The sequence below is a fragment of the Camarhynchus parvulus genome, chromosome 26, assembly GCF_901933205.1.
Source record: "Camarhynchus parvulus chromosome 26, STF_HiC, whole genome shotgun sequence".
Taxonomy (NCBI): domain Eukaryota; kingdom Metazoa; phylum Chordata; class Aves; order Passeriformes; family Thraupidae; genus Camarhynchus; species Camarhynchus parvulus.
In genome coordinates this window covers 3,278,088-3,303,335 of record NC_044596.1, presented here as the reverse complement: position 1 = coordinate 3,303,335, position 25,248 = coordinate 3,278,088, and the positions used below count along the sequence as shown (strand labels likewise).

Below are 25,248 nucleotides of genomic sequence, written 5' to 3'. Positions count from 1 at the left end.
ACCTGAGTTTCTTTGGAAAAAGCTTTTTTGGAAGCGAGGTGATTTTTCCTCAGGGGAAATATTATGTGATCAGAGAGGAAAAGAAAAAAAAATCAGATTTAGACTTTAAATTTATTGTACAAATTACTACTGTACAAAGACTGGGCAGAACCCTGTGTACCAGTGCATGTAGTAAAGTCCTTTATTGAACCTTGAGTCATTTATTGTAAATGCTGCAGCAATAGAAATGGTTTCTAAATGATAAAGCACACGTGTGTGTGTGTGTGTGTGTAAAAAGGAGAGCCTGAATTTTAATGTCAGTTCTCTGACAAAGGCTTATGAAAAATCAGCATCTCCTTGTTCTTGCTCTGCTCTAAGCTCTGCTGATTAATGGGTGTTGCTGTAGCTGACAATGAACTGATAGAAAAATGATGATTCACATAATTCGAGCTTTGCAGGCTCTGTCAAATATTCATTTCTTCCTTTACAAGAGGTGCTGTGGAGTAAAATGTGAGTTCTTTTTGAGACAGCAGTGCTGCACTTACCCAGCTGAATATTTATACCTGAAGGAATTAGATAGGAAAATCCTGCTTGGGACAGCTTTGCTTTCATTGAGTATTTCTGGTGTAAACTCCTTTTACAGACTCAGCCAGAGAGCGACAGGGAGACTGGAACACTATTTTTTAACATAATTGTGTTTTGTGGTTTTCAACTAGGCTCCTGTCTGGTTTTTAGGTGTGTTGCATCTGAATTAAAACAATGCTCCAATTTGATTTCTTAGGCAAACAGTTAAGACTGATTTATCAGGGACTCTCCTGCCGGCTGAAAGAGGCATTACTTTGATTTTATGGGGTGTTTTAATGGCAGGTGTTGGTGGGGAAAATGAGAGGCTGCTCTGGAGGAAACCAGCTGTCATCATTGTCCACTGGTACCCTGGGCAAACAACCTGGCCCTTTTTGATGTTGTTCAAGTCAGCTGTGAAGTGTCTGTAATGATGCTCATTATTCACCTCCCCTGGAATGCTCAGGGTTAATTAATAGCCCTGAAATCCTCCCAGAAACACACACAGGGCCAGGCAGGGAGGCTCTGTATATTTGACTCACCCTGTTGACTCCTGGGGACAGTCTCTGTCCTCCTCCTCCATGGGCTGAGAGCTTTTCCTGCTGCTCCGGAGGGAAGGAAGGCCAGGAGGAGCCCCAGGAGATCCTTCATGGTTCAGCTGTCCAGGGGCTGCTGGCCTGGCCCAGGCTGGGCTGCTCGGGACAGACCAGGTGGGTTCACCTGAGAGGGACCCAGGTGGCACCAGGGAAGGGGAGCAGTCCCAGGATTTCATTGCAGGATGCCTTGGAATGGTGGCACTGAGCTGGGCTGCCCCAGGCTGGGCTGCTCGGGACAGACCAGGTGGGTTTTACCTGGAAGGGACTCAGGGGTGTTCTGGTGGCACCAGGGAAAGGGATCATTCCCAGGATTTCATTGCAGGATGCCTCTGGAATGGTGGCACTATAACCCAAGATTATCATCCACTCTTCTATAATAACTGGATTTTCAAATGGTCCAGGGGCTGCTGGGCTGCTCAGGACCAATCAGGTCCTGGAAGGGACCCAGGTGGCACCAGGGAAGGGGATCATTCCCAGGATTTCATTGCAGGATGCCTCTGGAATGGTGGCACTATAACCCAAGGTTGTCTTGCCCTCTTACGTAATCACTGGATTTTAAAATGGTCCAGGGGCTGCTCAGGACAGACCAGGTGGGTTCACCTGAACAGGACTCAGGGAAGGGCTTCAATCCCAGGATTTCATCACAAGATGCCTCTGGAATAGTGGGACTAAACCGAGGTTATCCACTCTTTTATAATCACTGGATTTTCAAATGGTCCAGGGGCTGCTGGGCTGTTGAGGACCAACCAGGTCCTGGGAGGGACCCAGGTGGCACCAGGGAAAGGGCATCATTCCCAGGATTTCATTGCAGGATGCCTTGGAAAAAGGGGATTAACCCAAAGTTATCCACTCTTCTATAATTACTGGATTTTCAAATGGTCCAGGGACTGCTCAGGACAGACCAGGTGGGTTCACCTGAACAGGACTCCAGGAAGGGGCTTCAATTCCAGGATTTCATTGCAGGATGCCTTGGAATAGTGTGACTACCCCAAGGTTGTTTTCCCCTCTTATATAATAACTGGATTTTAAAATAGTCCAGGGGCTGCTGGGCTGTTGAGGACGAACCAGGTCCTGGGAGGGACCCAGGTGGCACCAGGGAAAGGGATCATTCCCAGGATTTCATTGCAGGATGCCTCTGGAATAGTGGGACTGCCCTAAGGGTATCATCCTCTCTTCTATAATAATTGGATTTTAAAGTAGTCTAGGGGCTGCTGGGCTGCCCCAGTTTGGGCTGCTCGGGACAGACCGGGTGGGTTCACCTGAACAGGACTCAGGGAAGGGGCTTCATTCCCAGGATTTCATTGCAGGATGCCTTGGAATGGTGGCACTAACACAAGATTATCATCCCCTCTTATATAATAACTGGATTTTAAAATGGTCCAGGGGCTGCTGGGCTGCTCAGGACCAGGTCCTGGAAGGGACCCAGGTGGCACCAGGGAAGGGGATCATTCCCAAGATTTCATTGCAGGATGCCTTGGAATGGTGGCACTATAACCAAAGGTTATTTTCCCCTCTTCTATATATAATAACTGGATTTTAAAATGGAGCCTCATCCTATGCTCCTTTTTTTTTTCCTGCATCTTTAGGAAATATTCCTAAAGAATAAATTGGTACATTTATTTTTCAATTGGTAATTTTAGTTTTCAATTGATAATTTTATTTTTCAACACCAGATAAGTTGGTGTTGGTTCTTTTTAGCACAAAGCAAGGGTGAAAATTGTCCGTGTGATTAAAAAACCAACCCCACGTGTGTCTGACTTTCCCCTCACTGCCTGAGACAGCCCTGGAATTTGGCAGCCTGCTGGAAGTGATTTTGAAATTGAGTTTGCTGTGCTGTGCTTGAGGAGTGTTTACATGTCCCCTTTTGTTCCTCTCTTCATTTCTTTCTCAATCATTTATTCATGTTAACGTGTTAGGTACCAGAGGGGAGAGGGAGGCAGAGAAATCCTGAGGTGAAACTCAATTAGACACCAGCATTAATCATTCTGTTTGTATCTCTAAATATCTGACATAATTCACCAAAGGATTTTCCTTTAATTGAAGAGATTAAGGCATGTAAGTTGTAAATTGCCACTTCTGTTCTGGCAATTTTATTCATTTGACAAATTTAGTTGATGTTACTTTGCATTAAATAATCGTGTGTAAGAGAGTAACTCTTCAGGTCTTGTGAATTGGGAAGAAAAAGTGATTTTTTTTTTTCATATTAATGCTGTTTCTGGGTTCTTGCATCCCAGATTCTTTAGCACTTCCAAACTTTGAGCACCCTTGACAGATAAATAAAAAATTAGAATATCAAATTAACGAAGTTTTTGCAGAGGCAGCTGGGAATTGGGTCTGGGGAATTTGATGCATCCCTGGACTGTTTTCCTGAAGAAATAATTAGGGCTGTGGAGGATTGAATCTGTGTGTGTGTGTGGGTGCTGTGTTCTCACCTCTGGATGTGTCTGGGTGTGCAGCACTGGAATGTGGCACTCTGGGGAGCTGAAACTGGGATTCCTGCAGTGAACTGAGAGCATATGGGAAATGCCAGAAATAATGAGCACATTTCACGTTTCTGATGAATAATTCACTTCAGTTTAGGGCTTGTTTCACCCTTAAAATAAACCCCTCACAATATTTGACGCAGCGCAGCTGAAACACTTGGAGGAGAAATTTTGGAAGGCGAAAGGAGCCCTTGTTTAACTTCTGTTTTAATCAGCAGCAGCAGAGGAAGTCTTAACACTTAGGAGGAAGACATTTGTAAGGTTTTAGGATGGAGTTGTGGCTACTAAACAGCTACTACACTGTGGAGCAGAGGGAGGGATGGGGAGGTGAAGGGCTGCAGGCAGAAACTCTCTCTAAAATAAGCCAGGAAAGCATAGCAGAAGCTGCCAGAAGCTGGAGTTGAGAGAAATGTGCCAGAATTGGTTTTAAAATAAAAAAGGATTTTTTTTCCTTTTTCTTAACCCTAAAATCCACCTTTCTGCAGCAGAGATTTGGGGTGAAACAAAATGACAACCAAATATTTCTGGGCTGTTTTGGAAAGAGTTTTGGCAGCCCTGGCTGGCTGCAGGGCTGTGTTTTGGGGAGAGGGAAATGCCTGAGCACCCTGTGGGGGAAGAACCTTTGTCTTGCTGCCGTCCAAACCCCCTGATCCTCCTGCAGATGCATCCAGCATCTCCTGCACAGAGCAGGATGCCTCTGGAATGGTGGCACTAACCCAAAGTTATCCACTATTCTACAATAACTGGATTTTGAAATGGTCCAGGGGCTGCTGGGCTGCTCAGCACCAACCCGGTGCAGCATCCTGAGAGGGAAGAACCTTGTCCTGCTGCCATCCAAACCCCCTGACCCTGCTGCAGGTGCACCCAGCAGCTCCTGCACAGAGCAGGATGCCTCTGGAATGGTGCCACTCTAACACTAACCCAAGGTTATCATCCAGTCTTCTACAAAACTGGATTTTAAAGTGGTCCAGAGGGTGCTGGGCTGCTCAGCACCAAGCAGGTGGAGCATCCTGTGGGGGAAGAACCTTGTCCTGCTGCCATCCAAACCCCCTGACCCTGTTGCAGATGCACCCAGCAGCTCCCCTGGGATGTTCCCAGCCGAGGAGCTGGAGTTTCACAGGGTCACCACCATCTTCACCCAGCTTTTGTCTCCTGGACCTGTTCTGCTGCCTCTTCCTGCTGGGTTTATTGTAGAACAAACAGATTTTTTTTCTCTGGAGAGCAAGTGCAGCCTCTCCCTGTGCAAAGGAACCTGAGGTGCTTTGTGAGCAGGGCAGCGCCACATTCTTCATTCAAATCTGCTCCTGTTGAGAGGGAAGAGCCTTGGCTGCCTCCCTCCCCACGCCCAGGCAGCTCATGGCTTGCAAAGGAATTATTCCCCTGGTTCCTGCAGGGTGTTTCTGTGCTTTTCCCACACTTTTGGGGCACTTGGATTCATTCTTGCACTCTGATGCTCCATGGCGTTGATCAGTGCTCAGGAACCTTCCCCAAACTGGAGAACTTTTTATTATTCCTTCATTAACTTTGGGTTTTTGGGGTTTTTTTTGGTGGTGTTTAGGGTATTCGAGTGGTGTCAGTGGGGTTGGAAGTGGAGGCTGGTGGGGCTGGTGGAGGAGCAGGATTAGTTCAACTTCCCTTCCTTGGAGTGTGACCCTTGTGCAAGAGCCGCTGGAAATCCCCACTCCAGCCCTCCCTGCCAGACAGGATCCAGAAACGTTTCGCATTTTTACATTTTAGTCATAACCAGCCTTGGTTTTGTGAGAAATCAGGAGGAATTTGATTGAAAATGTGTCCAGCACATGCTTAGCTTCACTCCTTGCTGTGTTGTTTTGAATAACTGGGAGCACATCTCCAGCTCCTTGCACTCATAACACCTTTTAATTCTTTTTTCTTTAATCTTTTTTTGTGGTTAACACAGGGTTTGAGGGAAGAATCTTTTCTTTCTGAGCAGTAGAAGAGTGTGATGGAAAATACCATTTGAGTTTGGTGCTTCAAGGAGACTTGGTTAGCCCTGGCCAGAAGCAGGAAAGGAACTAAAGCAGGAAAAAAACCCCTTTATATTAAAAATATTCACCAATTTTTTTGCCATCTATACAGTGTTGGCATTTTCACCCTGCAGGAGTGGAAATAACTATGACAAAGTTGTTTGGAGAAAATATTATTCCAGGTTGTTTAGTGGGCCCAAAGCAATTCCTGCCTCCCAGGGCCACACAACACTCAGGGTGCTCATTACAGCAGCAAAGAGTTGCAAAGAGTTTTTTAGTTCAGATTATTCTCTGAATATTGAAAATATGAACTGGAGGATGTGTGTGTGCATGTGTTGTCTTTGATTGCAATAATAGTCCATGTGTCAAAATGACTTTTAAATTGTTCATTCTGTAATTCCGTGCTGCAAAACAGTGATAAAATGTAGTTTTACTACTTGCCCGTGGTGTTTTTTCCAGCATTCAAAAATTGGGAAAGCATAAGCAAAGCTTTGCCTGAGGTTTTTTTCATTTTGGCTTGGTGTCAGTTGGGGGAAAACCTTTAACTGAGTACAGACAATCCTAAAATAGCTGTGAAACTTCCTGGAGAGGAGGAGCTGCAATGCTCCTGCTGTTTGCACGTGGGTATTTGAAATGTATTGATAAAACTTTTATTTCTTTTGAATAAACAGTTGTAAAACCTAAAAATAGATTATTATTACCTCATGTACTCAAACACATTCCCCTTATCAGGCTTGTTTGGAGGAGTTGCTCACGTTCTGCTGTTGGAATTAGGGCCATGAATCCCTGCCCAGGGGAATTTAATCTGAGTTCTGGTTTTAAACATCCTCCCCCAAAGTCAACAGCATGGGCTGTGTTTTGGTGATAGCAAAGGGGACCTTCATTAGACAGAAAAAAAATATTTAATTTGAGTACTGGATGGATTAAATACCTTGGCAACTTTGTCAGCGTGGTTAATTGCAGAATTTTGAGCATCTTTTAAAAGCTTTGCAGCTCTGAAGCCTCACCTCAAGTTTGCAGTCTGGGAATACCAGATGAGTGGTGTGTTTGGGGGTTTTTTAGTGTGGATATGGAAAACCAATGTCCAGGCTGGCTGTGGGATTTTTTAAAATGGAATTCCTGAAAGTTATAAATTTTCCAGGTGCCAGCCGTGCTAGGGGCATCACCCTGTTTTTTGGTGTGGACATGGAAAACCAGTGTTTAAGCTGGCTGTGGGATTTTTTAAAGTGGGATTTTTAAAATGGAATTCTTTAAAGTTATGAATTTTCCAGGTGCCAGCTGTTCTGGAGGCATCACCCAGGGCAGATGCAGCAGCTGCCACACTCCTGCAAGTGGCACTTGTGTGGTGCCTGGAAAAGCTGGGAGGGAGCCCCAGGTAATTAGTGATGCACATATATTAGGGTGTAGGTGAGGAAATAAAAGCCGAATGTCCTCAGTTCTTCCCTGAGACCGAGACCAGCCTTAATTTTTGCTTTTAAGCACGTCTGGCGTCCTTTCACTTCATTAATGCAAATCTCCCAGCGCTCGTCTTGCACCTCAAAACAATTTCATCAATCTCTGCTGGAAAGAATTTCAGCTCCCAACACCTCCAGCTCTGTTTATATATTTATAACTACAAAGGGATTCTTGTCAGTTTGTGTTACCCGTCGCTCTTATTTCTCAAATGGAATATCTGGCTGTAGAAGGAATATTTACCTTTTCCAGGGCTTACAGTGGTTGTGAACCTGAATCTCCCTCCTGGCTCTGCTCTTAAACAAAAGGCTGCATTTCCTCCTCTTATATCATTTTCACTTCAAAGCCAAGCTTTTAGATTACCAGGGAGATTTTTTTAAGGCTGTGATGATCAACAGCTTTTGGCTGGTGACACAGCTTGTTCCCTGGAATTCTGGCTGTTAATATAGAAAGGCTTTTCAAAGTCATTAAACCTCCCAGCCACATTGGGGTGGCTGGGCTGGGCCTGTCATTAGTCACAGCCCTGTTTGTAATCACGTACCAATAAAAATAGTCAGAAGTACCAAGTCCTTCACTCTTGGAGTACAGCCTCTCATATGTGATGGCAGGAGAAATGTGAATAATTTAGTGATGTGGTAAGAACATGTCAAAATATGTGATTCAGTGCATTCTCTGAAAGTTACTTGTATATTTAAACAGTTAGTGCTTTTACTCACAAGTTGTGTTGGATGGTTTTAACTTTTGGAAGCTGAATGGAGTGTTGGCTTTAAACTCAGCTGTAGTTTTTAGTTTGACCTACATGGTGTCTCCAAAAGCGGATGCCCAGACATCTCATTCCGATGTTCAGCACAAGACTGTGTGGCAGCTCCCAGGAGATGAGGACTGAAAAAGGACGAGGCACAAGATCTAAAATCCCAGCTCCAGCTTTGAAGTGGAGATTTAATTCATTTTGCCTTTTCTTGCCTTTCCTGTGCTGTGGGGAGCCTGAGAGATCAGCCTGTGTTAGGCTGGGTGTGCAGTTTAGGGTGGTTCCTTCTTAGTCAGGGCTACACAGCCCTGCTGGCTGCCACCTTCCCTGGGCTGTCCCCTGTCCCCTGTCCATGCTGAGGGTCCCATGGCTTGGGGACAGCTCAGGGCCACCAGGCACAGCTGGCTTTGGAGCTGGGCTCTGCCCGCTGCGGCACATCCGTGTGGGTGAGAGCCTTGCTCTTTCATCTGAGGCTTGGTGGTTCTGTTTTGCTGCCATCCCACTCCTTTCCCAAGCTTGTCATCTTTTTATGCAGCGTGGCACTCGGGCTGGGGCGGGGAAACCTTTCCCTTCCTTGGGAAAGCAGGGATGCAGGAGATGGGTGAGATACTGAGCCCTGCTCGTGCCTCCTCCTGGTGCCCTGTGCTGCCAGCCTGTGATTCACCCTGCTGCCATCCAGCCAGAGCAGTTCCAGCTTATCCCTGGCAAGAGCTGAAACCCTTCCTAGGGAGGGACATGAGCCCTTCCTTGGGTTTCAGATTCCTTCCCATGATCCTGCTCAGAGCAGGGATGTTGTTGGAGTCCGGGCTCTGAGGTTACCCTTTCTTAGGTCACTGTGTGACCTGTGGGAGAATAAATGAGTTGGTACAGATTTGGTTCCATATTCCAACGTTATAGGATGTTTAATCCTTAAAGAGTCAAGTTTGGGAAATTCTGTTTCAGAAGGTGGATGTTGGGTGCTGTAGCAGGGTGAGGTGCAGTCCCAGGCACTGTGGATATCCCCCTGCTCCAGGTGGAATTGTTTGATGAAAACACAAATTCCTGCCAGGAGCTCTGCAGAACTCTGCTGTGTTTGGTGGAGTTTGAGGATGCTGAGGATCATGGAATGCTTTGGGATGGAAGGGACCTTAAAGCTCATCTCATTCCCCTGTGCAAGGGCACCTTCCAGATTGCTCCAAGCTCCATCCAACCTGGCCTGGAACACTTCCAGGGATGGGGCAGCACAGCCTCTGGGTGGGGAATGGCAAATGGGAATAAAATACAGAAGGCAGAGGATCCTTCCTTACCCTCTGAATTTATTATAAACTGGACCTGTCTCCTGTGAGCTCCATGGAATATTGAAAAGGATCAAAGTCAAGTCATGCAACTGCCCAGCATTATACAACTGTCTGTCCCTTGGTGACCCAGGTGACTTCATGATCTGGTGATGGAAATAAATAAATGGTTTGTTTGAGGTGGATGGAGAACTTTCTGTGGCCACTGAGGATGTTTGCATTATGTAGCGTTGTCAGCCACGTGCGTTTGAAATACAGTAGACAGAATTCAGTGATACAGGGCAAGGCTTACAATAAGAATACCTGGTGTTTAATCCTAATTTTTCCACTGGCATCTTGACCTTGAATTCATTGTGTGCTTATTCACCTTCAGGCCCTTGAACAGAATCTTCAGGAGGTTGTTCCTTGTCTTCAACCATCACAGTGGGTGGGATTGCCAAGCTCTAAAGGAAAGGAGGGGGAAAGGCTTTTTTGGTGTTTAAAGTGGCTGTTAACCTAATAACCTGTGCAAATTAAAAGATGCAGAAGCAGTGGATTGGGGACTGGAGTGGTTGTTGTGACTGGAGACATGAAAAGGTCCCGTGTAATTCGGTGACCCTCGGGTTAGAGCACGCACGGCCCCGCCGCCGCCGGGGGATGTGCTCGGAGCAGGCCCGAAAAAAAAATCCCTTCTGCTTGTGTAAGCAGTGGGAAAACAAGCAGACACTTTATACTCTGGAAGGCCCAGTAAGCCTCAGGAAATTCCTGCATTCTTGATTTTATTTTGTGGCACAGGGCTGCGGGGTGTGTGTTTGAAAGATGAGCAAGGTCGCCTCGCTCGGGCCCAGCGCCGCGGCCTCGATAAGCCGGGGCTGAATGGCTCATTGTTCCCTGCGGGAGCCCGATCAGCTGTCACTGCTCCCCTCCAAAACACTGCCTTTATTTATAAGGAAAAGTGCTGAGATTGCCTTTCACACTGGAGGAGAAGCTGCTGGTTCTCTGTGCTGTTCAGTCAGAGAGCTGTGTGTGGAGTGTCCCACCTCGAGAGCCAAGAGCTTGAGCTGCCTTGGGATTTTCTAATTCAAACACTTGTGCTCCGATCTTCTTGTCTCTCAGAGCTGCTGGTTTTTTGGAAGTCGTCCTTTGTAGTCCTAATTTTGCTCCAGAAGATGGTTTTCCCATTGAGAACATCATGGGCACTGTCCAATTTGTTGCCCTCATAAAAATCCATCAATTGTGGCACCGAGGAGGGTGGGTGGTAATCTGCCATTCCATGACCTGCGTGAATCTTCTATTTGCCATCCCTACCCCAATCCTCTTCTCTAACAAGTTGTCTGCTGCTCATCCATGCTAAGAAGGTGGCTGACTTCCAAAAAGTTACAGAAATGCACAAATAAAAACATCACAGTCAAAATTTGCTGCATTTGAATCCTGACTCTCTTAATGTGCTTAGCAGAAAACACCAGCTCCGCTCAGGTGTTTTCTTTCAACGAATCCTCAATTTACTAAAATTAGTGTCTTTAGTCCAGTAGCTTCTGGAAAGGTCACAGAGTTGTTTCTGTGTTGGGGGCATCCCTTTTGGTGAGGAAAGGGTGGAGGAGAAAACCCAAAGGGAGGAAGAGCTTTCTAATGCTTCTTGTGTTGAAGGATGTTCCTTTTTGGGTGTCAGACCTGCAGGTGAGAGTCACGTTAAGGATCAGGAGAACTGGGTGATTGCAGCAAGGAAACACCACCTCCCTGGCAGTTTTGGTGCTGTTATCGCCTCCATGGCTTAAAAAAAGTCTAAATGGCAAAGCCTCAGGTGGGATGGGGGTGTCTGGTTTGCATTTCCCTGGTTAAACTGGCGCAGAGCCTTGCAAATCCTTGCAGGGGTTTGGGGCTGGGGCTCGAGCTGAGTGTGTGCAGCACATTTTGGGCATCAGCAGCAAAGTTTTACATGAGTGCTGCCAGGTGTGATGTGTGAGAGCATCCCAGTGGGCCTGCCAGTCCTGAAACACCAGCTGGGACGGGGAGGACAACAAAGGCAGCTCAAAAGCAAAGGGATCTCCAGCGCTGGGGTAAATAAATACAGCGTGCAGATTTCACCTGCTGTGGCTTGTGCTTCCCTGCACATCCAGGGTCGGGTTCCTCGTGGATTTGTCTCTTCCTGGGGTGACCCCACACTCTTCCCACCTGAGCTGGGGCATCCCTGAGCCCGGGGAAGCAGCAGAGCTGGAGTGGTTTTGGTTAAAGAAGTGCACAGGCAGCTCAGGTTGTTGTATTTGCCTGTAAGCTGTGTTTCCCGATGAAGAAACACAGGTTTTCTGGTTTTTAAGATTCTTTCCTGGAGGGAAAAAATAAACCTGACCAGCTTTGCCCCCACATTGCAGTGTTGACTCTTCCCTTTCAACAACCTTGCTGGCTGTATTTCCTCCTTGCAAAAGCCCCTGGGTACCACAGGCTGAGAAATTTGGAATGACCAAATTCAGTGCTAATCAAGGTCATCTTCAAGCTTGAAAACCCCACATTTGTTCAGATTAATTTTTTTTTTCTTTTTTTTTTTTTTCTTTTGGCAAGCCTGACTGGGAGCTATGTTTTCCTACATGTGGTTTGGGTTTTGGAGTCCCTAAAATAAAGATGCGGGGTTTTGTTCATGGCAAATCCCAAATTCCTTAAAACTGTTCCCGCAGATGTGAGCACAATCCGAGGCAACTGATCCTGGGAGTGCATGGCAGGAATGAAACCATGGAGGTCCAGATGTTTGTTTTTTTTCCTTTATTTCCTGGGCAAAGGGACAAACTCACTGAGGAGCCAAGCTGCTCTCTGTGATTTTCCGTATTTCAGGAATCAGCGGTGAAGTTGTTGATTTCTGAAAAAATTGAGTTTGGGAAATTTGCCCTCCTCTCCTTCCCTTGCAGTGATGGAGCTGTGGGCGCCTGCAGTCGCGGTGTGGAGGTGTGAGGGAAGCTGTGAAACCTGAAATTTTATTGAAACCTGAAATTTTATTGCTGGTGCTGGGTTCAGCCTGGAACAATGCATCTCGGAAAAGCTTTGGAGGGAGCAGCGCTCGCAGTCAGGCCGTGGCAAATCTCTGCAGTTTCACTGCTCAAAGACCTTTAGATGAAAGGGCATATTTTATTGATTTCATGTTGAGTTTATTGCCTGTGTAAAAGCCAAATAGCCTCTGCTGGCTGCATCACTGAATATTTCTGCATTTTTAGCCTGCGACTGACACACTTCTGCTGTGTTTTCTTGCCCTGTTTGACTGTGAGTGAGTCATTTTACTATTCTGTCCCTCAAATTCAGGATTAGTGGGATAAGGAGAACACGTGGCTAATGGGAGAAGCTTTTTCACGTTGGTAAAATGCTTGAAAACAGTTTGTAAAATGCTGTGTTAACATAGAGACATTCATAATAATTATGCAGTGATTATTATGAATGTGCATTAATAATTAATTATGATATTAACACCTATATCTGTGTGCTTTATGGTGTCCTTAGATGGAAATATGTTACTTGCAGATATTTTAAAAGGAAAAGGAGCCTTCCTGGAGATGGTTCCCTAATGGGAAGTGCTCTGGTGTTGGGTCTCCAGAGGGGTTTCTTCATCTCTTTCATGGCTTGGTTTATAATGAGCTGCACAGCTGGAGACTTAGGAACAAACTGAATAATCTGAATTTGGTGCCTTTAGGGAGTGCCCCAGAATGTGCAATGTCTTGTTTCTGCATCAGGAGTAGTTTGCAGAGGAATTTGATAGAAATTCCCTGAAGTGGTTTGCTGAGCTGACGTGGGGGATTGCAGCATTCAGTCCTTTTTCCAGACTGAGATTCAGTACATTTTTAGGCAGTGACCGCTGGTTCCCTTTGCCAAAAATGCACTTGACACTTGTAACTGATGCACTTTTCAGCAACAAAGCTTTGCTGTGCACCAGCCTGCAGGGTTTGGGATGGATTTCCTTGCAATTGCACCCCCAGTCATTTTCTGCCTGCGCATAATCACCACAAGGGAGCCTGGCTGACACCAATGAGGGAACCCATTTTTAAATGGTGTTTTTCTGGAGAATTGTGATGGTGTTTTCTGTGATGGGACTGTGTTTAATCTGCCGTGCTTTTATTTGTTGCAGAGATCCGTGCCCAGTTGGTAGAGCAGCTGAAATGCCTTGACCAGCAGTGTGAGCTTCGGGTCCAGTTACTGCAGGACTTGCAGGATTTCTTCCGCAAGAAGGCAGAGATTGAGATGGATTACTCCAGGAATTTGGAGAAGCTGGCTGAGAGATTCCTGGCTAAAACTAGGAGCACCAAAGACCAGCAATTCAAGTAGAGTATTTCCCTTTTGTTTCTGCTTTTTTTTTCCTCTGCTGTAGGTTTGATTGCAAGGACAGGAATGGAAAAGAGAGTTGTTAAGAGTGAATGTAGGCACCAGCACTGCTCTGAATTCCAGAGCCAAACATTCCCCAAGTTTGTGTTGGACACAGAAGCCATTCCCTGCTTCTGGGTGCTCATTGATGTCAGTAATTCCTCCTGGGTTGTGTGTTGTTAATGGGGAATGGGATGTAAGAACTGGAATGTGCAAAAAAGGAGTCATTTTTTGGGAAAGGTGGGCAAAGCTGTGTGCCAGATTTGATGGACAGGATTTCCTTCAGTGTCAATGGCTTTGGTTTTCTGAAGGGAAGTGTTCCCAATCTGTTCCCTGCTGTCAGTTCTCTGTTTTTGGGATCCCACACACGCTCTGTGTGGGAGTTGTGCTGCAGCTCTGCTACTATCACTTCAAACAGCAGGGAAATAAGGCCAGGAGCACTTCCAGAGAGAGCTGTGCCACTGTGGGTGGGGGAATCCCTGGGTACCGAGCTGGGGGGACTCAATTAAAACCTGAACATGTCCTTACTGACAATCTCTTGATCTGCTGCCTGAAACATCATTTACAGCTGGGTCTGGCTCTGCTGCTGGATGTTGGTTCTTCCCACTTCTCTGAGTTGCGGTGACTGATTGTGAAAAACGCCAGTCAGTTGTTTTTAAAAGTTTAAAAGTTTAATAATAAAATGGTTATAAAAATAGTAATACAGTTAGAGTAATAACAATTTGGACAATCTGAATTAGGACAATATGAGACAATAGAGACAAAGAGTTATGGATGTCCAGGTACCTCTTTCTGGGCAGCAGGAGCTCGAAAAAGGACCCACGTGAACAGAGGATTAACCCTTAAAAGCAACAGCCTGTTGCATATTCATACACCTCATCCATGATGCATAAATTCCATTCAAACACAGGATTCTGTGTGGGCAGTGTCAGCTTCTTCCTCTGAATCCTGACAGCACCTTCAAGGCAGGAAGAAGTTCGTTTCTTCTGATAAGAGGGCAATAAATTCTCTTTCTCTGAAAGATTCAGGTGTCCTGTGGCTGCTATCTCACTGCAAGTCCTTTCTTTTAAAAAAGTATCTTACATAGCACAGTTTCTATTTTAACATTTTTAAAACCTAAAACTACATTTAACACAGTACTTAAGAGAATTAATACAGCACTACTTTCCAACACAACACATACAATATTCATTTGAATATTTGCGAAAAGCCAATCATAAAATACATGTATTTTTCACACCGATGCAGATGGAACCTGGTTTTATGGGTTCACATCCTTTTGATTCTGCTTTTCCCAGGGGAAGGGGCTGCAGGAGGGGATGTGGGGGTGAGCCCAGCCTGTGCTCCCCGTGTGGGCAGTGCTCAGCCTTGTTGGGCTGTGTTGTCAGGGCAGCAGCTGAGGAAAACAAGGAGCAGCAGCAGCCTTGGGATCTGAATCATTTCTGAGATCTGAGAGGATCCATCTGGGCCCGCTCCCACCCCGAGTGCAGCGTCACTGTTCGCATTGTTTGGGTCGGGACGTTCTCGCTGTGTTTGTGCTCTGCTGTTGCTGTGTTTGGAGCAATGTGGGGACGCAGCAGCTTCCCGTTTCCAGCAGCAGCTCTCTCTGTGGGAGCCATTAAGGAGGCACCATTTTAGTTTCCTGTCTGCACAGCTTTGATGTCATTCACTTGGGTTGTCATGTAGAGCACACGTTGTGCTGTGTGCTCAGGAAAGCCTGGCTCCAGAGCAGAGCTGTGTGGGGAAGAAGTGTTCTGCAAATCCATGGATCTGTCAGAGTCTGAAGGGCCTTTCCTTTCCTTTCCTTTCCTTTCCTTTCCTTTCCTTTCCTTTCCTTTCCTTTCCTTTCCTTTCCTTTCCTTTCCTTTCCTTTCCTTTCCTTTCCTTTCCTTTCCTTTCCTTTCCTTTCCTTTCCTTTCCTTTCCTTTCCTTTCCTTTCCTTTCCTTTCCTTTCCTTTCCACCCCTTTCCTTTCCTTTCCACCCCTTTCCTTTCCTTTCCTTTCCTTTCCTTTCCTTTCCCCTTTCCTTTCCTTTCCACCCCTTTCCTTTCCTTTCCACCCCTTTCCTTTCCTTTCCACCCCTTTCCTTTCCTTTCCACCCCTTTCCTTTCCTTTCCACCCCTTTCCTTTCCTTTCCACCCCTTTCCTTTCCTTTCCACCCCTTTCCTTTCCTTTCCACCCCTTTCCTTTCCTTTCCACCTTTCCTTTCCTTTCCACCCCTTTCCTTTCCTTTCCCCCTTTCCTTTCCTTTCCACCCCTTTCCTTTCCTTTCCTTTCCTTTCCTTTCCTTTCCTTTCCTTTCCTTTCCTTTCCTTTCCTTTCCTTTCCTTTCCTTTCCTTTCCTTTCCTTTCCTTTCCTTTCCTTTCCTTTTCCTTTCCTTTCCTTTCCTTTCCTTTCCTTTCCTTTCCTTTCCTTTCCTTTCCTTTCCTTTCCTTTCCTTTCCTTTTTCCTTTCCTCCTCCCCTTCCCTTTTTTCCTTTTCTTTTTTTCTTTTTTTCTTCTTCCTTTTTCTTTTCGAGTGGAAGTGTTGTTACAACTATAAACTCTGCACATCCTGCAGGTGCCTTTAAGATGGCACTAAAGAGATGATGTCTAGATTACAATTTTCCTCTGCAGTATGATGGGCGTTTTCAGTTGATTTTGTTGTTGTTCCTGGTGAAAATTGAGGTGATTTTCTCGATATTGCACGATATGAAACAACCCATCAGAAACACTTCTGTATTCAGCTTGAGAAAGTGGCACAGAACTTCTACTTGGGGATTTGGAATGAATTTATGATGTGGAAGTTTTGACCAGAGTTGAACAGAACTCTGCAGGATTTGCAGGGAGAAGGGCTGGTGTTGCTTGGACTCCTGATTTCTCTTACTTCAGCAGCAGATTGCCAGAAATATGCCTTGCTCTTGGAATATGGTATCCCTGCAAGGTCTGAGTCATAAATACACAAATTAATTTGGTTGAGAATTGGAATGAGTGAAAAATACCACGATGTCTGAGGCTGCTGGGTGTGTGGGCAGTGTTGGTCAGCAGTGGCACAGGTCAGGCTGGCCATGCAGCACTCAGGACAGTGCCAGAATGCCACAGGGATCCTTAGGGGACAATTCCCTTTGTAACCACCTGTCCCCAGCGCTGCCCTGCCTGACTCACAGGGACTGTCCTGGCTGGCATCTCGTGTGGAGATGCTGGAGCTGGAATCCCATTGGGAGCCCCTGTTTGATCCAAACCAGCCATCAGCTCCCTGCTCCTCAGGATTACAGCCTGGGAGAGGAGCCTGCTCTGTAATTGCCCGGCTCTGACCCTATAAATACCCCGTAATAGCCTGCTCTCCCCAGAACTGGTAATTATGGCAGAAGGTACCGTGTCATTGCCTGCCTGCTCCCCGTGGCACATCCCCTTTTTAGATCTCCTGACACGGAAATCTGAAATCTGTCAGGCAGCCACCCTGTCATTTGCATTTTCCTGCTCTGCAGCTCTTGTGGGATTGCCCACTTGCTCCCACTGTGTTCCTGCAAGGGAATGCTCCCCAGGGCAGGGGGATTTGGGCTGAGCCCTGGAGTTGGAGTGTGTGGGTTCCTCCACGCTGGGCAGAGCACAGGCTTCAAGGAGAGAGCAGAGTGGGAGATGCAGGCTGCTCTGGGGCTTCCCAAAGCGCAGGGAGGTTTATTTAATTTTTATTTTATTTTATTTTATTTTATTTTATTTTATTTTATTTTATTTTATTTTATTTTATTTTATTTTAATTTTATTTCTATTTCTATTTTATTTTATTTTATTTTGTTTTATTTTATTTTATTTTATTTTATTTTATTTTTATTTTATTTCTATTTTATTTTATTTTATTTTTATTTTATTTCTATTTCTATTTTATTTTATTTTATTTTTATTTTATTTTTTTATTTTTATTTTTATTTTTACTTTTTATTTTATTTTTATTTTTTATTGTACTTTATTTTTTATTTATTTTTAAAATTTTATTTATTTTATTTATTTTATTTTTAAGTTTTTATTTTATTTTAATTTAATTTAATTTTAATTTCATTTCTATTTTCTTTTTATTTTTACTTTTTACTTTTTATTTTTACTTTTTATTTTATTTTATTTTTTAAAATTTTATTTATTTTATTTTTAAATTATTTTACTATATTTTATTTAATTTTTAAATTTTATTTTATTTTATTTTATTTTAATTTTTTTTTCCCCCCACTGTAGATTTGATTGCAAGGACAGGAATGGATAAGAGAGTTATTAGAATGATTGTAGGCACCAGCACTGCTCTGAATTCCAGAGCCAAACATTCCCCAGGTTTGTGTTGGACACAGAAGCCATTCCCTGTTTCTGGTGCTCACTGATGTCAGTAATTCCGGCTGGGTTGTGTGTTGTTAATGAGAAATGGGATGTAAGAACTGGAATGTGCAAAAGGATGCCCAGGTCTTGTAACTGGGGTTGCTACAGGAGCTTGTTTGTCCCACGTTTGGTACCTGAGGTGTAAATCAGAGCATCCATCTCTCAGGTGGCTCTTGGGTCTGGGGGTGACTTCCAGCCCCCAAAGAGGCTCTGTCCCTCTGCATTCACACCCCGGGACCTCCCACCCCAGCCTTCTCTTATTTCGTGTCATTTTTGTCCTGGAGGCATTTGCCTATTCAGATCATCAGTCAACAATATGAAAACCATGGCAAATCTAGAGTGATTGCTTTTGAGGGAGAAAATGGAAAAAAAAAAAAAAAAAGAAAAGACAATGCTATTTTAAGGCCACATTTTAAATCAAGATAATCTCTGGAAGCAGGATCCTGAGTAGCAATTGTCAGCTGGAGAGCTGAATGTCCAGGATATCCCAGCATGAAATTCAGATGCCTTTCTGGCAGCCTTTGCCTTGAAGTAGAAGATGAAGAATAAGTCTGGCAACCTTCAGGCTGAGCACTTGTAAACAACAGATGTTCATAACTGGAATCTTTTGGAAGAGAAGGGCAGGGAGCAGCATGGATGTCCATGCTTGTAATTCTCAAAATTTGCACTTAACACTGAGCTGTGTCAGGGAAAATCAGATGTGAGGTTGAATGAGCAGCTTGCAGGGAAGTTCAGCTTTAATTTTCCTAGAAGTAAAATGATTTCTGTAAAGCAGAGTTGATACAGGTTGTGAGGGAGGAATTGACAAAAGCATTTGGGTCATGTGGGCTTCACTTACATTATTATTATTATTATTATTATTATTATTATTATTATTATTATTATATAATAATAATAATAATAATAATAATAATAATAATAATAATAATAATAATAATAAACATTGTCATTTTTTGTGGTTCTTTTTGCTGAAACAGAGTCCTGCCCATTTTATTCTGAGCCTGTCAAATAACCCCATTTGGAAGCTTTTTGTAAGCATTAAACATTCATTGATTCAGTGACCTGTGTGACTGCCGAGAGCCAGGGATTCATGACCAGCAGGAATGGATGGAAAACCTCAGGGAGGATTTTTGTGCTGTTTTTCATCGTCTCAGTGATGCCAGTCTCACACCACATTGCTGTGATTGTGGCCTCTCTTGCCAGAGCACACTGCAGAGGGCAAAATTCAGAGAGGGCTGCAGGAATATTTAGAGGAACAATTAAATCTCTGCTCTCACCCTTGGCCTGGCTCCAGCCCTGGGCGTTTGCAGACTTGGCTGTCCTGGGATGCACCAGCCTGTGGGACACATCCGGGGAAAATCTGAATGTTTTGGGGAGATCAGGAGGTGGAACAGGAGACTTCAGGTGTTGTATTAAACATCTCACTCGCAGCAAGGATGGTCAGGGTTTTTCTGTTGCCATGGACAGTGGGATGTCCCTTGGATCCTTCAGCAGGACAGGACAGGAGTGATGGGTTCAAATGAGAGGGGAATTTAGGTGAGATGTTGGGAAGGAATTGGTCCCTGTGAGGGTAGGCAGGCCCTGGCACAGGGTGCCCAGAGCAGCTGTGGAAGAATCCAAGGCCAGGCTGGACAGGACCTTTCTCTTCTGTAATATTTTCATTCTCATCTAATTCTCCTCTGATTCATTCCTTCACCTTATGCTCCTTGTGGAAACACAGGGTTCCTATTCCTGGTTTGTGGGTGTGGGTCTAGGTTATTTTTTTATTTATTATTTATTTTAGTATTGGTTATTTCTTTATTTGGATCTGTTTTGTAAGATGACTTCTCTCCTGTTCCCTTGCAATGCCCAACTCAGTGTCTCTGGTGTTTGTCTCTCTACCCTGCTTGCCTTGAAGCAGATCAATCTTGGCTTGCCTGCAAGTCCCTTGTATGAATGAGTAATTTAATTAAGATACTTGAGACTCAATCTTCCCTTATGATCTTTTTGAGACCCAGCTGAGACCTTTGAAGTGGGAGTTGCACAGGACCTGATCGAGATAACACCCGAGGAACCACAGAGCTTCATCGTTTGTGGTTCCCTAAAAATCTGTGCACAGCTTCCTTTTCCTGCTCCCCCGTGGCTGTGAGCTGCTGGAATTCAGGCTGACCTAAATAAACTCTGCTCACTCACTATCACCACACCATCTTTACACCAGGAGAAACAGCGCTTGAAATAATCCTGCATCTTGGCATCTTCTTCTTCCTCCTCCTCCTCCTCCTCCTCCTCATGGGGGAGGTTTGAATCAAAAAGTTGTCGTCAGTGTGAAGGCACCAGCACTGTGGGAAAGTTCATATTCACATCCTAAATTTTTTGGGTTGATCTCATCAGTTTTACCTCTCCTGGGTGAAGGGGGACTCTGTCACTGTGCAGGATGTGTTACACCGCCAGCCCCCAGTGATATTTCCCTTTTCCATCCCTCCTCTGGGTGACATGGAGCTGGGAGCAGAGTGCCTTTGCAAGCTCCTTTGGGGGTTGAAATGGTTAATGGGAAACCCCAGTTTGCTCCCTGCCATCTGCTGTGGTGAGGATGAAGAGGTTTTTTTGTGAGCAGTTGTAGAATTCTGCTCCCTGTTGGGAAAACTGCACCCCCACCCCAGGGGAAGCTGCAGCTCCAGAGGTGCTTTAAAAGTTAAATGTGTGTGGAGTTTTAAAGGATGCTTGGGAGCTTTGAAGCAACTGTTTCCTTTCTGTTCCATTTCTGCCTTGCATTTCAGCTTTTTGCTGATAGCAAATAATCAAAGAGAGGTTTTGCCTCCGAAACGCTGGATCTGTACAAAAGCAAAGCACTGAAGGGGTTATTAAACAGCAACAACAGCAAGAAATTAAAAGAATTTGAAATGACAATCTGGTGTGTGTGGCTGGAGCATCCTGGAGGTGACAACCCCAGCTGTGCGCTGGGAGCTGTGGGGTTTGGGGTGACTTTTCCTGCAGGATGTGCAACCACAGGGAGCGTGTCAGCACCCATCTGGCGCCAGCCAGCACCAGGGCTTCCCTGCCAGCCTTTCCACAGGCTCCTGGCATTCCTGCTGTTTGTGTTTGGAGCAGCCAGGGCTGCTGTGGCTGGGACAGCTGGGCTGCAACTCCCACTTAACTCCTGCGGCTCTCCTGCTTCCCCTTCCTGACGGGGTCGCTGGTGTCGGGATGACCCCGAGGTGTTGGAAAATCTCTTTTTCCCAGTCCTGAGACTGAAGAAGAAGACAGGATTCCTTGGCTCTGCTTCTCTTTCTGTTATCTATTCCATTCTCTGACCTGCTCAGATCTGTCCAGCAGGCTGGTTCGAGGCACACTGACCACCTTTGGGGTGGTATTGGCTTTTTGTACTAAAAACTACCTCTACATTATTTACAATAATTTCCCAATACCTATCACCTATGTTAGACAGTCTGTCTCTGCTCTAAACCAATCCAGAAGTGTCACCATCCCAGCAGAAGATGGAGGCCAAGAAGGAGAAAGACAGAACACAGATTCCTCCATCTTGCCTCTTGAACCCCCATTCTAAAAACCCCAAAATTCTACATTTTCACCCTGTGACAAATTCACTATCATTCTACTCAAACTCCTGTGGCTTGTAAACCTTCACACAAAGTTGGTAATTGTTTCCATGGGTTAAAATCAAAGGCACAGGTGATTTTTGACTCTGTGCCAAGGTCTCAGCCCCTTGCCAAGGTCTTGAGTCCTCCAGGGCAGCCAGAGGAATTTCCTGGGTTCTGACATTTCCCTGGGGAATCAGAGCTCTCCTGCTGCTCCTGGCTCCTTCCCGTGGCTCCTGGCAGCCAGAACTGTCCCTGTTAGGTCAGACCTGACATACATACATGTGGTCAGGGTCCAAGAAGAAAAAAAATTATTATTCTGCATGTTTTCAGCTTATATACTCTTAACAAAGCGTGATCTTGAGTTGTTAACTACATCACAATAATTTATTTTTAGATAATATATTTTATATAATATATTGTATTTATACATTATATTAATATATTATATTAGTATATTTATATATTGTTTATTTACATATTATATTTATATATTATATTTGCAATTATACATTATATTTATACATATACATATAATTATATATTATATATTTATACTTTATATATACTTTATACTTTATATATGATATATTTTTATATTATATTTTTATATAATATATTTTATATATTTATTCGTTCAAAGCAATTACTGTCAATATAATTGGCAAAAGTTTTACAGAAATTTAATAAGGCACGTATACACACCTACTTATGCACGTAGTTTAGCTTACAAAAATTTTCATGGATCTTTTCTAATCTGTTTTCATGCTGATGGCCATGTCTTTTTCTTTGCTATGGATACACTCGGAAATCATCAGGTTTTATCTCTTCTATGAACTCAGCTTTGCTTGCAAACCAGCTGTCAAGCTGCTCTGTACAGAACTCCTGGTGCTAATGGGGCTCTGAAGGGTTTTGAGGCAGGATTTTGGTCAGCTGGTGGACAGTCTGGGCATTTTGTGTTGTTGTGTTTCATTCCCAAACTCTTCATGGTCGCTGGGTAATTTTCACTTGTAGCTCTGCCAGTTTTGGAGGGCAGAGATGGAGTCAGTGGGTGAAGCAGTCCAGATCACAAGCTGCAGTCAGTCCTGAGCTTTCCAATTTTATTATTTTTTTTTAAATCAAGATCAGCTGTTCTGAAATCCTTTATTTAAAATTATCCATATTGCACAAATCCAACTGCTGGTGTCACGAGAAGGGTAATGAAACTCTGCCCTGGGTCAGTTTTCCCATTTTCCCAGTGTTTCTTGCAGCAGAGATTGCTGTCCTTTCAAGTGCAGAATATTCCCTTTTTCAGTGGGAATTAAACTGCATTGCTTTTAGGAGGAAAGAAATCTGATAAGAGTCATGTACAATAATCAGGGCTTTGCACCACAGGTTTTACTCTTTTCTAGATAAATATTATAGTGAATGAAAGGTGTCCAGAGCTGCAGAGAAGGAAATGCTGTCTCATTAAAGCTCCACCTGGATCTGCTGCTGGAGCCCCCAGCTTTCATCTGGGGTGAAATGCTGCCCTGAGAGACAAATTATTCCTTCCAGTAAATGAAACGCTGACCCAAATAAACCAAAGTTCCTCTCCTCTCCCCTGCTGCCCTTTGCACTGCTCGTTTGCTGGGTGCTCCAGCTGAAGGAAGGTGGGGAAAGTTCAAAGATGAGAAAATGAAGCAGCTTTGGGACAGATAGAGAATCCTTCCCATAATGGGCTTTGCACAGGAGACACAGCATTTTGTTCCCTATGCAGATGCTGTTTGGCACACTGGGTGCTTGAAATCTTTTTTATTGTGGTTAGGACCCAAATGTTTGAGACAGGGCTGTGAAACCTCCTGTCAGACACTGGAGCCATCACCCTCTCTGCCTCAGGCTCTGATTTATGCACAAAATCCTGGATTCAAAGGGAGCAATTAAAGGCTGCACTTGGCACACTGCAGCTGGCATTTGCAGGATCCGTTTGTTGGGGACAAAAGCTCATGGGAATGTAGGGAAATAAAACTGAGGGTGTATTTTCTGTATCCTCCTCAGCATCCCACCCTCCCCACAGCTTCATTTACAGGTCCAGAGCTGTGGTAGAATCCTGTCCAGTCGTTCCTGTTCTGTGTCCTTGCAGGAAGGATCAGAACGTGCTGTCACCAGTGAACTGCTGGAACCTGCTGCTCAACCAGGTGAAGAGGGAGAGCAGGGACCACACCACCCTCAGTGACATTTATCTCAACAACATCATCCCACGCTTCGTGCAGGTCAGCGAGGACTCAGGACGCCTCTTCAAGAAGGTAACTGAGTGCTCCAGCACAGAATTTCACTTTGGTTCTTCTGTATATTTATTTATTTATTCATTTAGTCATTAATTAATTTATTTATTTATAAAAAATACCACTCCACCGATTACATGTGGAGTTATAGACATATACAAAAATATATATTATATAAATAATATATATATTGTATTTTATATATATAAATAAATATATATATTAAATATATATCTAAAATACTACTCCAGTTATTACTTGTGGAGTTATATATATATTAAAAATATTATATATATATTATATTCTATATATATAAATAATATATATATTTTATATATTTTATAATATATATTTTATATATTATTTATAAATAAATAATACATATTTTATAGAAATAATATATTTTATATGTATTATAGATATTTAATATAATTTTTATATAAAATATATAAATAATATATATTTTCTGTTCTAATAATATATTTTTATATATTTTATAATATATAGAATTTATATTTTTATGTATATTTAATATTTATATATTTGTATATATTTTATATGTTCTATATATTTTATAAATAATATATATTTTATATATTTCTATATTTTATATCTATATACTCCAGCTATTACTTGCCTGTTTCTTGAGTTTTTAATGGAAAATGAAAAATACATTCCACTTTCACATTCTGTTTCTCTTAGACTTCTTCTTTTTTCTAAGTCATTGCCTAAGCAGAGGAGGAATCTTCTCCTTTTCAAGTTATGTCACACTGAGGCCTTTTTGACCTTTTAAAACTTTCTGGTAATTACATTATGGTTGATTAGATACTTACATGGGATTACTGAATGGCAGTTACCCTTCAATTCCTCTAATCCCTCCAAAGGAGGAGTAATCTCCCTGTTGAATTTCAGCAAGGGCTGTGCTGCAGCAAGGTGGCCTGGAAAATGCCTTGGCAAAGCCTCACTTGGAAATTGATATTATCCCAGTTTGGCTGGAAATGGCAGCTTTATCTTCAGCCCCTCAGAAAGCAGGGCAAAGCCATGTTTACACTTTATTTTGGGCGGCAGGACAAGGAGAAAAACAAATAAATAACCAATTAACAGCAAAATACCATCTCTGGTTTGTTCCTCACAGGCCAAGGGCAAACTCCACATTAATTTGTGCAAACAAAAGGCGCTTGTTGTTAAATCCCAACTACTTCTGTGGCTGTTTGCCAGGAACACCAGCTTGGCTGAAGGCCAGATCAGGTGTTTGATTAGAACTCCACTTGTGCTGCGTGGTTCAAACCAAAAATTGCGTCCTCTGTTATCTGGTAGCAGCTGATAAACAGAGACATTTGGCTGATATGGACCTGTTTGTGCTTTTTCACTGGAGTCTCTTCCCTTCCTGAGCTGCAAGAAGCAGCTTGAATTGGTACGGCAGGCTAGGAAACAGATGAGGTGTGTGATTGAAATATTGCAAAGCAGCTTTGCAGTCTGTGGATTCAAAGAATTTTACCCGTTTATAACCCTCCTCAGTGGCACATTTGTAAAATATCCCAAAGCAGCACAGAGGATGGCAGAGTATCTCTGAACTTTAAGCAGAAAAAAGGGACTTTTCCCACCTTTTTACCTTTTCTTGGGTGAAAAACAGGGACAAGCTGCTGGCAAAGCCGGGCTGCCTTGCTGTAGGTGTTGATGGAGAATCTACCAACTGAAAT

The 25,248-nt window shown here is 43.8% G+C and overlaps 1 protein-coding gene across 2 annotated transcripts in view; it reads left to right on the top strand.

Annotated features, from left to right (window-relative positions):
• Positions 1-25,248, top strand: part of SRGAP2 (SLIT-ROBO Rho GTPase activating protein 2) — a 112,360-nt gene that overhangs the window by 21,987 nt on the left and 65,125 nt on the right. For both annotated transcript variants that reach the window (XM_030965578.1, XM_030965577.1), the window contains exons 3-4: positions 13,160-13,352; positions 23,407-23,569. In XM_030965578.1, the coding sequence (XP_030821438.1) occupies positions 13,160-13,352; positions 23,407-23,569 (356 nt within the window). The remainder of the gene's footprint in view (positions 1-13,159; positions 13,353-23,406; positions 23,570-25,248) is intronic.